Here is a 15,858-nt window from a genome sequence, read left to right as displayed (position 1 = left end):
AAGATCTCAACTCGTTCGGAACAAGAAAATTGAAACTCTTGAAATGAGAATATATCGCTTTCCAGTCGAGAAAAATTTATGTTTGTTCTGAATCAACTACAATCTCTCTAAATGGACATTCATTTTGTTGCTTTAAAACAGCAAGTCTCTTCTCAAATATAACGTGAGTTTTTTGGAAGATCTCGATTTCTTGAAATGGTGAAATCGAACACTGACAGACTGAAGAATTCTAACTGAGTGGAATTCATTTTTCAATCAACTTGAATAATTATTTGTACAGTTTTCTGAGCGTGTCCTTTGATATGTATAGGTACTGACCAGGTTAAATAGAATGGCTTCATCCAAAATTTACGACTTTCAAGAGTAATCTGCACTTTTTGAATAATTTATTAAGACGTTCATTATTATTATATCTTTCCACAACATATGGATCTATTATCAAGAATGCCTACAATAATTTGTATTGTGTTATTGGTGTTGTGTTAAATATCCATTATTTGAGTCCACCAACTCAAGAAGAAGAAGAATCAAACTGACAACACTGTCAGCGTTCATTAGAATCTGCCGCGTGAATCCCCGACTGGCTCCATTTGCAAGAGTGGAAATTAGGGACGCTTCCGTTTCGGTATTATACCGTTATATTTAATTCTTTTCTAGTGCTCAAACACCTTACACGGTAGAAAGTGAACAATTTTAGGTATTAGTGTTTTGAGAATTAACCAGCAATTAATTCCCTAATACGATAGTTCAAGTGTTTGGTGTAAAAGGTGGACATTGAGAATATTCTGATTTCTCCAAATTTCGAACCCAATAAAAACATGGAAGAGCTTCTTCGAGAGTGGGAACTTGCCCAACTGATTCCTATCTTTCAAGGTAAGTGATTACCCAATGCAACTTTTACGGTATATATTTTAACATATTGCGATGCTTGTCGAAAGATTCCTAAATTTCATCCTTGACTGACTCAACTTGTAGTATGAGTTGCTTATGCTTATTTAGATTAGACAGAATAAGGTTTGGCTTCCCTTACAACTTCGTACCAACCAGATTCCTATATATATAACTAACTAGGTAGACATAGTCTACGCTCTACGTGGCGCGCATAAAGTTCAACTAAATATTTTCATGACATCAGTACCTAGATATCTATTGCATGATTTAACATTATAATAAAATAGTAATGTACTATGGATTTCAGAATTTTTGCCGAGTTTATGTAAAAATGAATTTACTCAAGTCAAGAATATCATTCTCTTGTTTCAACAAACCGTTCTATCAACAGGAGAACATATTTTTTAAATTCATTCTCATGAAGAGAATATTTTATTATTGATATCATTGGAGTAAAAGAATACAGCAAGGCAGCAAGCTAGCGAAAAACGTTTGTAGAACCATTGAGTATATAAATATATATAAATCTATTTATATACTCAATGGTAGAACTAAGGTTTGCCTGTGCGCGCATGTCAAATTTATTACGAAACTCCTCGACTCGATTGGGCATGCGTCGTCTCTTATAGAACAGTTTGAAAAAAATTTCATTTAGGTTTTTTGTTCAGGAGATCATAATTTGTAGTTCCAAGATAATGTTTCTTAGCTTTCTTCGGCCTATAAATGCTTTAGCTCAGACACATAGAGAGGAACATGTTCATGCGTAGTTGTCAAAACATTGAATATTGAAATTGGGAGATCATAAATTTAATCTTGATTGCAGATAACGATGTCACCTTAGAAATTCTTCCGAAATTAACGGAAAGTATGATAAAAGAATTAATTCCTAATATAGGGACACGAGTGAGATTCAGCGAATGTTCTAAAAAATATTTTGGAATAGTGGAAACCCCCTTCTATCAGGCTAATAACAATTTGGAGAATTTTGATATAAGCGTTAGTATTTTCCAATTTGATATTGCTTTAGACTAATAGTGAATGTTCAACCTTCCAGTTTTCTGAGATAATTACTGAGGAGAGAGAAGTATCTGAATCAACTGAAAGTACAACATCAGTTGCAACAAGTTTAAATTCTGAAGTAGTCATTCCCCTTGATAACAGGGAAATATCTTTCCATTCTCAAGAACAGCTAGATTCATATAAAATAGTGTTTCCAGAGTTTGATCTGAGAACATTATTGATAACGTCTCCATTAGGGAATAGCATACTAACTTTTTATGAATCTAATAAAATGCTGGATAATACAAGGAGAAATATTATGGTAGATATCATAATGAAACAAATGTTCAAGTACCATGTAACTCAGTAAGTTAAATTCGATTTAATTATCTCTTTTTGCTCGTTTGTTCTATAGGGAACAATGGGCGTTGTCGTTTTACCCAAACAGTGTTGAATTTTCTGGGAGGATTTTCAACAAAGTGAGGGTTGTCAAAAATTTTTGAGCAGTAAGAAACAAAATTATACTAGAATGATTTACTGCAGCAGCTCTAACACTTTGTTTAGATATCAATTACTTTTTATACACGCACATATCCGAAGTGGGGCTTACATTGGATATTTTCGAACTTTTTTTTTAAAGAGCAGAGAATTTTCCTCCGGAGGGGTTTCGGTCATCCTAAGAGGGATTCAACAATGACCCAAATGTCTGTAATTTTCGGATTCAAGCCAAAAATCGTTTTAGTCGATTTTTCTCAACGATGAAGAATTTCTTGTCAAACTCAATTCTATTGGACCGACCATCTGTCCGTTCGTTTAGTATCAGAATGTTGGTTTAATTCGTGAATGGGCAAAGCGGTCTGAAGAAATACTTCTCCTTAGAACCATTCAAAATTTATTTTTCGACCGATGTGAAATGTAGAATGTCATACAATTGGGAAATCATAAAATAGATTTTATCAAGCCTAGCTGCGTTAGGTCGAGTCCGTACAAGGATGGGTGACCGTTTTGGTAATGACCTTGAATAAGCGTGCTGAGGTTTTCCCTAAGCTATTACGTCGAATATTATGGTTCCCCGTAACACCTAACACATTTGAAGCACTCAATTAAAAGAATATCGAAAAAGCTAATTAAAATATTTTTTTTTAGTAGAATGAAACATGAAGATTATAATATTATAACAGCCAAAATCATCACACTTTTTCCAACAGAAGCAACTCAAACTTACTATATACCTTCTATCAGAAAAAACGATTCTTTCAACAGACGTTCCATTGTTGCGAGGGGCAAATTGGTGGACAAGGCCAGGAATCTCATTCATAAAAGTGGACTTAGTACTCGGAAAAGGAAGTTAGAGTCTAGAAGTTATATTCCAGCAAAAGTAACGACATTCAGTGAGTATAAACATAAGGTAATTGTAACTTCCATAAAAATTGATTCCATTTTCAGCCGAAGAAGAAATTGAATCACATAAATTCCTCAGAACAAGGACCGAACCGTGGGAGGAAATAGTCTACCACTGGAATAGAACGTTCAATTCAAGAAGGACTGAAAGTGACCGTAGTTTAGGTCTGTTTTTGGCAAAGTGGCCAATTCTTGAGGATCCAAGAGCAGCCACACTGGTAGGTTAATGATGAAGTTCAGTATGGTGCCAACATACAAATTTTGGAATTTTGCAGATTGATTGTGACTTCGACAGACTTTTTCCTAATCAAGGACTGAACTTCTTTGGGAATTGGGAAAAATTCTTCAATGAAGTATTCATAGCTAGGAGGGGCACTAACAAATATAATGAAATAGAGGAAATTCTCAAGGAAGATATCAATGAGAGTGAGTATAATAATCTGCAAAGCCAGTTTGATAACTTTCTGTAACAATAAAAAGTGCAACTCAAGAATTCGGTAGATTCCATATGAAAACAAATTTATTTATTTCATGAAAAATTTAATTATTCATTCAAGTGAGTACATTATCTGAAATTGGACTGGATGGATTTGAAAAAAAATTCTACCTCTCTGCAATACTTCTTGTTACATTGCCATCATAGAAGTACCGGGTTTTTCACTTTGTAACTGTTACAAAAACAGATATAAGGAAATGATTCAAACAACCGTTGTAAGAAATCAAATAATTATTTTGAAAATGATCGCTTCAATAATAAATTGGAATATATACAGGGTGAACGACCTTTGAATGCAACTTTTTTTTCGAATGGTACACCCAGACACGCTGTATATATTCTCTCATATTTTGATAGGTTATCCGGATTATTCCTGATTTTGAATAAATATACGTAAGTGGGTCTTTTATTTTCATAGTTTCAACGTTTTGAAATGATAAATACGGAATAAAAAATATACGTAAATTACCCATGAAAAAAATCGCTTATATTCAAAGAATTCACTTAAAAGCATTATTTTGAATACAAAACTAACCAATAAAAATTTTTAAAAATGCAATAAACTGTGGTAGTATGGAATAAATATTATAAACTAGCCTACCACTTGAAAACAGATTACTGAACTTGCCAGGTAGTTCTTGAAATTTGAAACTCTTTGGTACTCAGAATAAGTGAGAAAGACCATCAATATGTTGTATATTCAGAATCAGGGTAAAAAGAGCTACCCAAATATAGAAAAATGATGTACAGGGTGTTCCATTTGAAAAAAAATGGAACAATCCGTATGTTTCCCACTCTGTATATATTTCATTTTGTGAGGTCATTATAAAAAATATTAGACGATTTCGTGAAACTTTTGTGAAAAAAATTAATTTTTTGTGTCTCTTTTAGTAACAAAGAAAAAGGGGGGGGGGGGTCACACTATTGTGAAAAACCCGGTGCATATGGAAAAATATCTTTCAATGAACTTTGTTAAAATACTACACTCTGAAAATGGGATGGTTGCATAGTAACTGAGAAATTGTTTTTCATCAAATGATAACAAAAATTGAAGCTAATTGAATGTTCTAGATTGTAAGTTAGCTGTCCATTTATTGAATGTTGCAAAATTGATACCCCCGAAGGGAAGAAAGTCTCTTGGAAAAGGAAAATTCTGGAAATTTACTGTTCAAGAATGTACTGACTCAATTATATGCCATGCTAAGGTGAGACTAGAATAATTTTCTCTATCGCTTTATTCTGTGTGTACCTATATCAAAAAACTAATAAACTGAATTCTTAAATATGAACATTCATTTCAAATTGCTTAACTACTCTTTGATTTATTTCAGATTCCAAGTGATGTACCAGAGATAGTGGAGGTTCAAAGAAAGAATGCTGCAGCCAAGTCAGTAACGGTACAACCCTACCTTATAATAGAGGGTCACGACGTGCGAGACATTACGAATATATATATTGTGATAGACACGGTCAGGTATCATTTCAATTCACTCACAAAGGCGTTTGATGTTTGTTTTAAATCTTTCCATGTGTTTAATGCGGAATATCCACCACAGTCCGAGCATATTTGGCATCTCATTGCTCACATAATGTACAAATTACCTTTAGATAAAAAAACTCCATATATAATGGACATAGTGGCCCATTTCCAATCTGATAATAAATAAGGATATAGTGCTCATCGTCTTTATCAACCACAATGAATTGTACATGTAACGAAAGGTTCACAGATGTCGAAAAACTTATTGTTCACCTAGAATATATTCACAATTGTTCTTCCTATATATGCCCATTCCAATTTTGTCGCAGTTCTTTCCATCAAAGACATTCTTTTAGGCAGCATGTTATCAAGGTTCATAATCCAGTGGAAAGAAATGTTTCTGTTACTAATACTCAAAATATCATTGAAACATATATTCCTGAAACCACCCCTAAAACTAATAGTCATGACATTCTAGTAACGCCAAATAAGAGCACTCTTCCAGTTGAATCATCAAGAGAATCAGGTGTAGGTCCCCAAGAATCATATAATGAAGTTGAATCCTTGAAGGATAAGTTCTATGAATCGTTGTTAACTTCATTAGACATTCTCATGGCAAAATTATACAATAACACTTCTATCCCTCGGTCATTTATACAAGAAACTATACAATATTTCAATTGTTTCCTGAACTCGGGTATGTTTGAAATTTTAGTTGAAATCATGAAATTTTTACCTGATAATTATATAACTAGTAGCTTGAAGTTGATGGTGAAAAATTTAGAAGTTAGTTTATCCAATTTCGATACGGAATTCAAAAGATTCAAATATTTCAAGTCATCAAAGCATTTTGTTGAGGCAACCCCTATAAAACTTGGTGTCACCACTGAAGCACAAATGAAATCTGGTAATTATAGTCTGATTGTGAAACATAAAATGGCCTACATGATGCCTATCGAATATCAAATGAAAACATTTCTTGAATTACCTGGAGTTTTCAGTTCCGTGCTCAATTATCAGAATAAACTCATTAATGATAAAAGTTTAACGATGAATAATATTGTTCAGGGTTCTATTTGGAAAAACAATAAAATGTTTAAGGAAGGCATAGTTCTTCCTCTCCTTATTTATTTCGATGATTTCGAAATTGGAAACTCCCTGGGAAGTCATGCTGGTTACTATAAAATGGGAGCAATTTATTATACCATAGCAACAATTCCTCCCGAATATGCAAGCAGGTTAGAAAATATTTTCACTGCTCTACTTTTTCATAGTTCTGACAGGTTGGATGAATTTGGAAATATCAGACTACTTGAACCTCTTATAGAAAAACTGAAGTGTCTGGAAACAAAGGGAATTACCCTAAGAAATGGTGTTAACATCAAATTCAACGTGTCTCTCATAATCGGTGATAACTTGGGAGTAAATTCAATTCTGGGATTCACAGAAAGTTTTTCTTCGACATATTACTGTCGTTTATGTTTGGGTACCAAAGAATCTCTGAAAACGCAAACAACAGAAGATCCAAAATTAATCAGGGATGAAAATGATTATGAAAACCACTATACCAACAAATTATTTGGCATAAAGGAGGAATGCATTTGGAATTCCCTGAGCAATTTTCATGTTTACAAGAACATTACTTGTGATGTCATGCATGATATGTTTGAGGGGGTTCTCAGGTATGATATGGCTAGTATAATATATCTGCTCATTAAGGAGGGATTTTTCTCCTTAGATAGTTTAAATTCCAAAATAAAATTTGCCATTTATGACCCATTTGAAACTAACATTCCACCCAATATAAAGCTAGATAATTTGAAAAAGGGTAAAATTGTCATGTCATCCTCTGAAATGTTCTGCTTACTGAGAAATTTTCGTTTTTATGTCGGAAATGAAGTACCAGAAAATCATGAGGGTTGGCTATTGTACTTGAAAATTCTAGAGATAACCGAAATAATAATGTCTTCTTCCATAACCAATGATTTGTTGATATTACTGGACACTCTGATATCTGAGCATCATGAAATGTACTTAAGACTGTTAAAAATGGATTTAAAACCAAAGCATCATTTTATGGTGCATTATTCCAGAATTATCAGAACAGCTGGTCCACCACGTTTTTTTTCCTCTATAAGATTTGAAGCCAAACATAAAGAGTATAAAGCAAATGTCGTTAATAGAAAAAATATTCCAATGAGCTTATCAATCAGAAATCAGCTTAAATTTTGTCACAGAGTTCTGTCTGAAGTAGGACTCAACGATATTATTAATGTCGGGTCAATATTCTCGGAAACATTTCATAACACTGATGAACTGAAGAATTATGAGTATATGCAGGACAATTATTACTTATCAAGCTGGTTGGAAAGAAATGGCATAAAATATATTGTAGGAAGTATAATATGTAGCAACCTTGAAGAAGACATGCCCCATTTTCTTCAAATTAAATATATTTTGGTGAATAAAGAAATTGCAGGGAACTCCTATTTTTTATGTAAAAACTTCGTTGCAGTTTCATTCAACAGCCATTATCATGCATACGAAATTGATAGCCAGGAAATACTAACTCTTGTTCCTTTAGAAGAATTCAATGGAGTATTTCCATGTTTCATTCGAACAATAAGTAACGGAGATCAGTATGTTGCTTTGCCTTTGCACTGATCCAAATCTGATGCTTTCTTAGAAAATACAATAGAACAGACCTTCGATACTAACAGAAACACCTTTCCAAAACATTGTGGTTTATGAAGTTGTGTGACAGTTATTTGATTTAATTCTAATATTTTGTGATATTTTTTCGTTTGTGTATTTTTTATGTTTGTGTATTGATTCTACTTTAGAATCCTTTATCTCTGTATGTTCAGATATAATTTTTTCGAGCTAGGTATTTAGATAAGATACTTTTTAGAAAGAACTTGATATATTTCACTTTGTATTTTCTTCAGATAATAAATTATTTACAAATTTTCTAACTCTTAATTTTCCATCCAATTTTGTTCATACCAGAGCAACAGCTCCAGAAATCAATAGGATCGGAGATCATATCAGTGTTTGATCTTGTTATTTAAGAACCAATTAAATAATTGGTAAAAGATTTTCAAATGATGGACATTATGACTATGAGACATAGGTATCTCAATGAAATTTATATATTGTGATTTCAGCAGACCGAATATTCGTAGGGAAATGAGTCTGATCCACAGAACAAAAGATTCTTGTCTCGAGAAGTTATTTCTGATGACTTATCTGTCTCATTGAGAGGAATTCTAGTTCTTAATAATTGGACGTATGATACCTCTAAATGATAACAGTTAAGTGTGGATTCACGCAGCCCAAAATAACTTCTATTTAGGTTAATTATTATAATTTTTTTGATAGGATCTTTATAATATTTCTACTGAAAATAAACATATGAATATTATTGTGTGGATTCATGCAGCCCAAAATAACGAGTATCGATTAAGAAATAGCAAATAATCGTCTAACTTCTTATTTTTCAATGATTGTTGCAATCAAATAACTATTATAATTGTTATTTGATTGCATGAACACAATCATTGAAAAATAAGAAGTTAGACGTTTATTTGCTATTTGTAATTGATATTTCTTAATCGATACTCCTTATTTTGGGCTGCATGAATCCACACAATAATATTCATATGTTTATCTTCAGTAGAAATATTATAAAGATCCTATCAAAAAAATTATAATAATTAACCTAAATAGAAGTAATCGAAGTTCTGAATCAAATTACAGAACATTTCTTGAGCTGAGTAATCCATATTTTTCAAAGAAGATAATCTAACTTGTTGAGTTGAAGTATATGATTTCTTGTGGAAATACTGATGTATCTCAAGAGGAATCATGGACGTCTTCAATGGAAGAAATGATATTCTTCAATTGAAGTGAATCAAAAACTTTAATATAACTGAAAAGAAGTTTTGAAACAAGAGCATTGCTAGTCTTGAATTAAGATTACACTTTTCTTCAAATAAGATCTTCGATCAATTTCACTTGAAATTATTAAATTTCTGCTCGGAGTACTTTGTTACATCTTTTCAATTATGTAGAAAGATCTACTTGAAATTTTTATATTCTTCAAGTGAAGATTTAATTCATTTCAAATAATTATATCTGGTGTATTTGGGTAAAGAAGTCAGAGAATTTTCCATGAACGTATTCATGAAATTTTAGGGGAGATTATGGGCACCCTCAATCGAAGTATATATTAAATCCTATTAAGAATTTCGCTGATTTTGGAATTGAGAGAACAAATTTCTCATTTCATGAAGATATTTCTTTATGAATATAGGAGAATACGATTGTTTTGATTAGAGATATTCTTCTTCAGTTCGAGATTTTTATTTTTACTGTGTATCTAGATACTCTCGCAAAATAACTTTGACAGCTTTGTTAACTTGTAATGTTAAAATATAATTGATTTATAAAATTTGAAATAATGTTCCAATTTCGAATCAGTATCGAAAAACCAAAGTTATTAATCCAAAAAACTCATTAGAAAAAAGAAATCATGTGTGAAATTCGTTAAATAAAAAAAATATTCAATACATTCTCTTAGTAATCTAGATTTATAGGAAAAAGTAATAATTACCTTCCTCCAACATTTGCCGCCCTTCTGATAACAATATCAGTTACTTCCCAGACACCCTGTATAGTGTAATTAAATCTGAAAACAAAAAGAAAAAAGCCAGAAAGGAGTAATAAATGGTAAAATCTTCGATAAGTTTGATGTCATATAGCATAAACAAAGAGTTAAATATATCCACAAATATAGCATTAACTTATGTCATGGTGTTTTCGATCTCTACACTCTTCTTCGCTAAAATAATTTATGACGGAATCAAAATAACTCGCATCCAAGGGAGAAAAAGTAAATGTGCTGTTTCGCCTCAGCGTATATTTTCAGTATGATATATTCGATCATTTCCTCCTGTTTTTTTTTTCGCGCAGATAGAGAACGAAGCCTCATTTCCACCATATTTATTTCGAAGCAGACTCCGGCAATATTTGACTCTCTAATAAGACCGATATTCGATCATTCTGTCGAGAAATTTGTAGAAATTCGGGATTTGAATGGCGGTTGGGGATTGGAGGATATTTCGGCAGTCGGAAATTGATTTGCCGATTTAGGTACTGCAACCATACGTTGATTAGGGTCGGATAGGGGTTGAAGGTTTCGAACGCCGGCATTTCAATCCGGAAATGGAACAAGGTGGGGAGGACGAATCATGGAATTTGGGAGGCTGAAATTTGTTTCTTTTTGGGGAATACGTGTGAATCACTTCAGTTCAAATATCGAACATGTTGTTTCAACTTTTTTGGTTGATTATTTCATATGATGAATCTATGAAAATGCTACAGGAATGAGCAAATCAACGATCTGAATAATATCAAAAAATAGATTGAAATTTGTGAAGTTTAGAAGAACAGGGTGAGTCCTTGTTCTGTACATTTAGTTCAACAGTAGATTATTGAAGTCAAAAGGAATACTTTATTTCTTTACCATTTTTTATAATGATATATGCCACTCCTGAAAACCTCCACACTGAAGTTTTTTCAAGCATAGGAAATACCATTTCAACCTTGGAAATGAGCTACTTTATTGGAAAAACCAGTATGAAATCATTTTTTCCATTCTATTTGATGAATGAAGTAGTATTTATAATACAAAAAATGAGTTGCCTATCGTGAATTCGTCAACGATAGATAATGAATATTCTTCTCTTTCTATTTCATTATCAATAATAATAATGAATTCAGCTTGCAATGACCCATATTAGCTTTAATTTTAATCTCCAATTATTTATTATCGTTGTTTATTTCATTTTGTACAAGAGTTGCCCATTTAATTTTTCATTTTTATGAAAATAAATGAATGATATTAATCTGTGAACGTTGCCAAGTTGACTTACATTGAATACTCACTATAATTACAAGAATTCCATTCGAAAAACAATCTGAATATATGTACAGGGTGGACAAATTTCAATGTTTTAGCACCTTTTAACCAGAGGAGATAGACAAATCTGATACACCATTTTCGTTCTCTCTTTCTGAGAAACTAACAAGAGCAGTATTCATTTTTGGCTTTTTGACTACCTTTTTTTGTTTTCGAGTTATAAGCTGAAATTGGAAAAAAGGCGATATCGCAAATATTTACATCTATCCTATCATTGATGATATAGCTCTGGAATTATGAACATTATGAAGGCACTTTTCTTTTTACGTATAATCCAGTGGCGTGCTCGTCTTTGAAGTACGAATTTCAATTACGCAGTTATGACACAAAGTTATGTTTTTTTTTTAATGGAAACACTTGATTTTTTGTACCATTTTTTGAAAGCTTGTGCTCTATTGATCATATTTGTATGGTTTCAACTGTCACAGAAAAATAAAGCTTACTATAAGAAGAGCAGTCTTCTTCCGCCAATCTCTTTTTTATGATCTATAATGTTTTAATTTCAGAGATCAGTATAAGCGGATATATAATAATTTTTTGATATCGCCATTTTTCCAATTTTCGTTTATAACTCAAAAACAAAAAAAGAAGTCAAAAATGAATAATACTTTCATTAGTTTCTCAGAAAAAAAAATGAAAATGGGGTAAGTATCAGATTTTTTCTATCTAGATTCGAATTTTTGTAGAAATTAGTGGAAGGCATTCAAATAATCAGATTGACGGAAGGAGACTACTCTTGTTATAGGAAGCTCAATTTTTTTGTGCTCATCAAAAGTTGAAACTATAGAAATATTGACACTCATAGATAAAAAAAAGTTTTTGACCATTTTCTATTATTTATATTGATACGAACTATACGATGTTATATATTTCTGAAATCAGAAAAAATTAAGTTTCTAAGAAATATCACAGAAATCCACTGTCCTTATTTGAAAAAGCATAACCTTAGACCAAAGCTTCGTAATTGAAAACCCTGTTGAAAAGACTAGCACGCCACTGGATTCTACGTAAAAAAATGCCTGCATAATGTATTAATTTCAGAGCTCTATCATCAGTATTATCGAAGATAATTTTTCTTCGATATCGCCGTTTTTCCAATATTCGCTCATAACTCAAAAACAAAAGAAGGGCCCAAAAATGCATAATACTCTTGTTAGCTTCTCAGAAAAAAACGAGAATGGAGTATCACATTTTTTCATCTAGATTCGATTTTTTGTAGAAATTAGTAAAAAGCATACGAATAATCAGATTGACGAAAGGACACTGCTCTTGTTATAGGAAACTTTGGTTTGAAAGATGAAGAGCTAAAACATCGAAATTTTCTCACCCTGTACACTACTCTTCCTGTGTTATATTTCAAAGCTATGTTAATTAAATGGAAATCAACAGAGATTTCAAGTCCTCCATCAAACGATTCAAGTTCTGTACATAATTTCCAAATAATTGAGTATCTAGAGCAGTTAGATTTCTTTCTTTGGGGCCGTGTGAAAGGATAGGTTTACAAGTATACAAGGTCACAACTATGCTAGAATGTGATAGATAGAAGAATCGTCTACTGTAGAGATGTAAAAGATGGTCATATGGAAGATATAATTTCGAGAATATACATGGCCAACATTGTATTTAAAAAATAAATGAAACATTTTCAGTTTCGATTAAAATATCTTTTGATTATTCACTTTTGAAAACTCAATTTGAAAGACCTTTTTTTTTCAAATACTCACTACTCAGCCTCGTACTAGCTATTTCATTTTTAATGGCTTATCCAAACTCTGATGTTGTTTCGACCTATCAAATACTGCCGAGGGATCATTTCTGATATAGGATTTATGGCAAAGGGTCTTAATTAATACTATAATCGGAGACCCTTTCCTTGTACTTGAGATTTACATCTCGAAAACACGGAACCGTACAGTCCCAAACCTTGATGAATTTCCTGAGGGATATCAGATCACCATGTCGTAATTGCTTTCAGTAAGAGTCCTTTGTATGAAGATTGGAAATTAATTGACAGCATTCTGGGAAGATAGAGGGTTGCCTCAACGGAAAAATGTGGAGGACTTTGGGATCAAATAAATCTCAGAAAAATATGCGATTCAATGAATTAGGTAAGGGACCATTAGTCAGAAATCACCTCAAGGGTAGAATTTATTCTTGATCTTCATAAAAGAAGGTCGAGTAATATTTCAGTATCTACATATATTTAAAGATGCTCTATTGATCATAATTGAAAACAGAAAAACAGCCAAAAGGGATTCATTTGTACGGCTCTTAGGAATTTCAAGCATATTTTTATTTCATATCAAAATAACAATGGACTTCGATTATACCTCAGTAATGCTTTTTGGATTTTTCATTTTTTTTGAAAAATTACATAACACATGAACTTTCAAAAAATTTTCACGACTATCCCAAAATAAATTAGCGTTCTTCTAGTTTTTTTATAATGAATTCTTTACTTTCTATTCTAATGAATAGATATTTTGTGAAATATTGTATAAAAGTCGAAAAAATTTACTGAAGTTAGGTAGAGTGCATTTGAGCGCAATTTAATCTATACTGATTACAAATATGCTTGATATAAATTCATCTGAAATTTTTGTGAACATATTTTATGAATATGATATGAGGGGAGGTGGTACGGATTGCATGAAAACAGTTTCTGTTTCCTTCAAATTGTCATCAGCAATTGAAATAAAAAAAAACCAACAAAAAAGAACATTGGCAAAAAAATCTTTCTCTTCCATATTGAATGTTTGTTTTTTGTTATTTCAATAAGGCACAATTTTAACTCAATTAGTGAACTTCAGTTTCTTAAATTAAGAATATGAACCGTTGATAACAGAGTATTCACCTCAATCCCAATTAAGATAATCTTCAATGAGAACCCGACATATTTCAAATTTGTGATAAGATATCTTGATATGTGAAGAAATCAGTAAATTTCAGTGCAGTATATGTTTGATAGTGTACCTATATTCAATAATTCCAACACTTTCTTCAGAATACAGGGTTGTTATTATTGTAGCCGATCATTCGATATTATGCTGAAAAAACTGCTTCCTAATCGATAATACCTTTTTTGCCTTGGAACGTCAAAATTTTACTTTTTTCTCATAGTTCTGCCGACAGGGCCCCCGCAAGGGCAATCAACGCCCGCGTGCCGAAAATATTTTGGCGCCCCTTAAAGGGGGGAAGTGGAGAAAAACGTCGCAGGATAATCGGCAAAAAATGTTTCAGTTTTTGTTAGAAATTTATTTGTAGAAGGGTTAAAAAAAACTATCAGCAACCTTTATTGGATGCTTTAAGAACTTTATGCTGTCAGTTGTTGCATAATACATTTTTTAAATTTTTCATTATTTTATTCAAGCATTCGATCAAAACCGCATTTTATTTTAATTTTGAAATGAAACTGCAGAGTTTTCAAAACCTGAGCTTTATTCTTCTTTAATCTATTCATAAATATATAAACCAAACAATAAACAAATAACAAATAAAATATTCAATTAAAGGATAAAATTGAATGGATGTTTTTCTAGATTTGGCTGCTGCGAATTCTTTTATTATATCATCAAAAATAAATTTTATCGAGTATCTCTTGCTCTATAGCTAAGATAGCCAAACCAGATAATCTTTCTTGTGACAATCGTCAAAAGTGTCGTTTGTAGTCGTAGTTGTTAGGATGGCCGACTATACAGAGGCTAGATTTTCAATACTTGTTAAAGTCGATGGTTCACATGTTGCAGAAGATGGCGATGGCGCCGCTTTAGAAACTGTAATTTCTTCTCCCTCTATCGTTTCAGTATTAGAACATACTCCTAGTCATCTTCTCCCTTTGTTGAAGTCTAGCTTTTTTTTGCTGTCGAAATTTTGCACCAGAAGGTCGTTTTCTCTTGTATGGCTCCTAGAATTTAAAAAAAACTTGATCCAAAATTGGTAAGGACATTCACCCATGATTTACTTTGCGCCATCTCTTTGAGAATAACCCGTATGTTTTCATTTTTATGAATTTAAACCTTAAATCCGAGCCTTTAAACCTAAACGGAGTTAATATTAATAATAATAATAAGTTAAGACCGATCTGAAGCACATACCCTGTTCCTGTTATAATAATTAATTTTTGGCAAAGGTGAAATATAATTTTTTAGAATGTCAAACGGCTACGAACATCAAATAAATAATACAGATCCAGGGTGCATATAAAAAAAAAATTAAGTATAATATGATGGTGGCCCCAGGTAACAAATTCAAAATATCAAAGTCGATTCAATTTTTTCACGATTACAAACAATACTTCCCTATTTGAAGCAAATAAAAGTAATATTATAGTATATAGGTATGGGCTAATTTAGGATGTGCACCATTTTAAACAGAAAAAAAAATATCGAATTTTATAGACTAATAGAAATGCTAATACTGTATGTGGATAGGTACTTACCATTTCATAAAATTTAATTGAATCACAACAAGAAACAGTAAAACAAACCACAATTACACAAAATACAAATCTTTTTAATTATCTGAATATTTTAATTTTTTGCGTCTTGACCTCAACCCTTAAACGTTTCGAAACAAAATAACTATTCTTTGGATAGGTTTCTGCTGTTA

The 15,858-nt window shown here is 31.9% G+C and overlaps 2 protein-coding genes across 4 annotated transcripts in view; both read left to right on the top strand.

The window, feature by feature from the left end:
* Positions 1 to 15,858, top strand: part of LOC123677476 (cyclic nucleotide-gated cation channel alpha-3) — a 255,400-nt gene that overhangs the window by 56,982 nt on the left and 182,560 nt on the right. The gene's annotated exons all lie outside the window — the stretch shown is intronic.
* LOC123677477 lies at positions 721 to 5,454 on the top strand. The gene is made up of 8 exons (XM_045614015.1): positions 721 to 873; positions 1,715 to 1,887; positions 1,946 to 2,256; positions 3,037 to 3,281; positions 3,337 to 3,509; positions 3,567 to 3,717; positions 4,859 to 4,992; positions 5,119 to 5,454. Exons 1-8 carry the CDS (start codon positions 819 to 821, stop codon positions 5,452 to 5,454), a joined length of 1,578 nt encoding a protein of 525 aa, XP_045469971.1. The 5' UTR covers positions 721 to 818.

Source organism: Harmonia axyridis, chromosome 4 (assembly GCF_914767665.1).
Source record: "Harmonia axyridis chromosome 4, icHarAxyr1.1, whole genome shotgun sequence".
Taxonomy (NCBI): Eukaryota; Metazoa; Arthropoda; class Insecta; order Coleoptera; family Coccinellidae; genus Harmonia; species Harmonia axyridis.
Note: the sequence above shows the minus strand (reverse complement) of the source record. Positions and strands in the feature narration are given on the sequence as shown.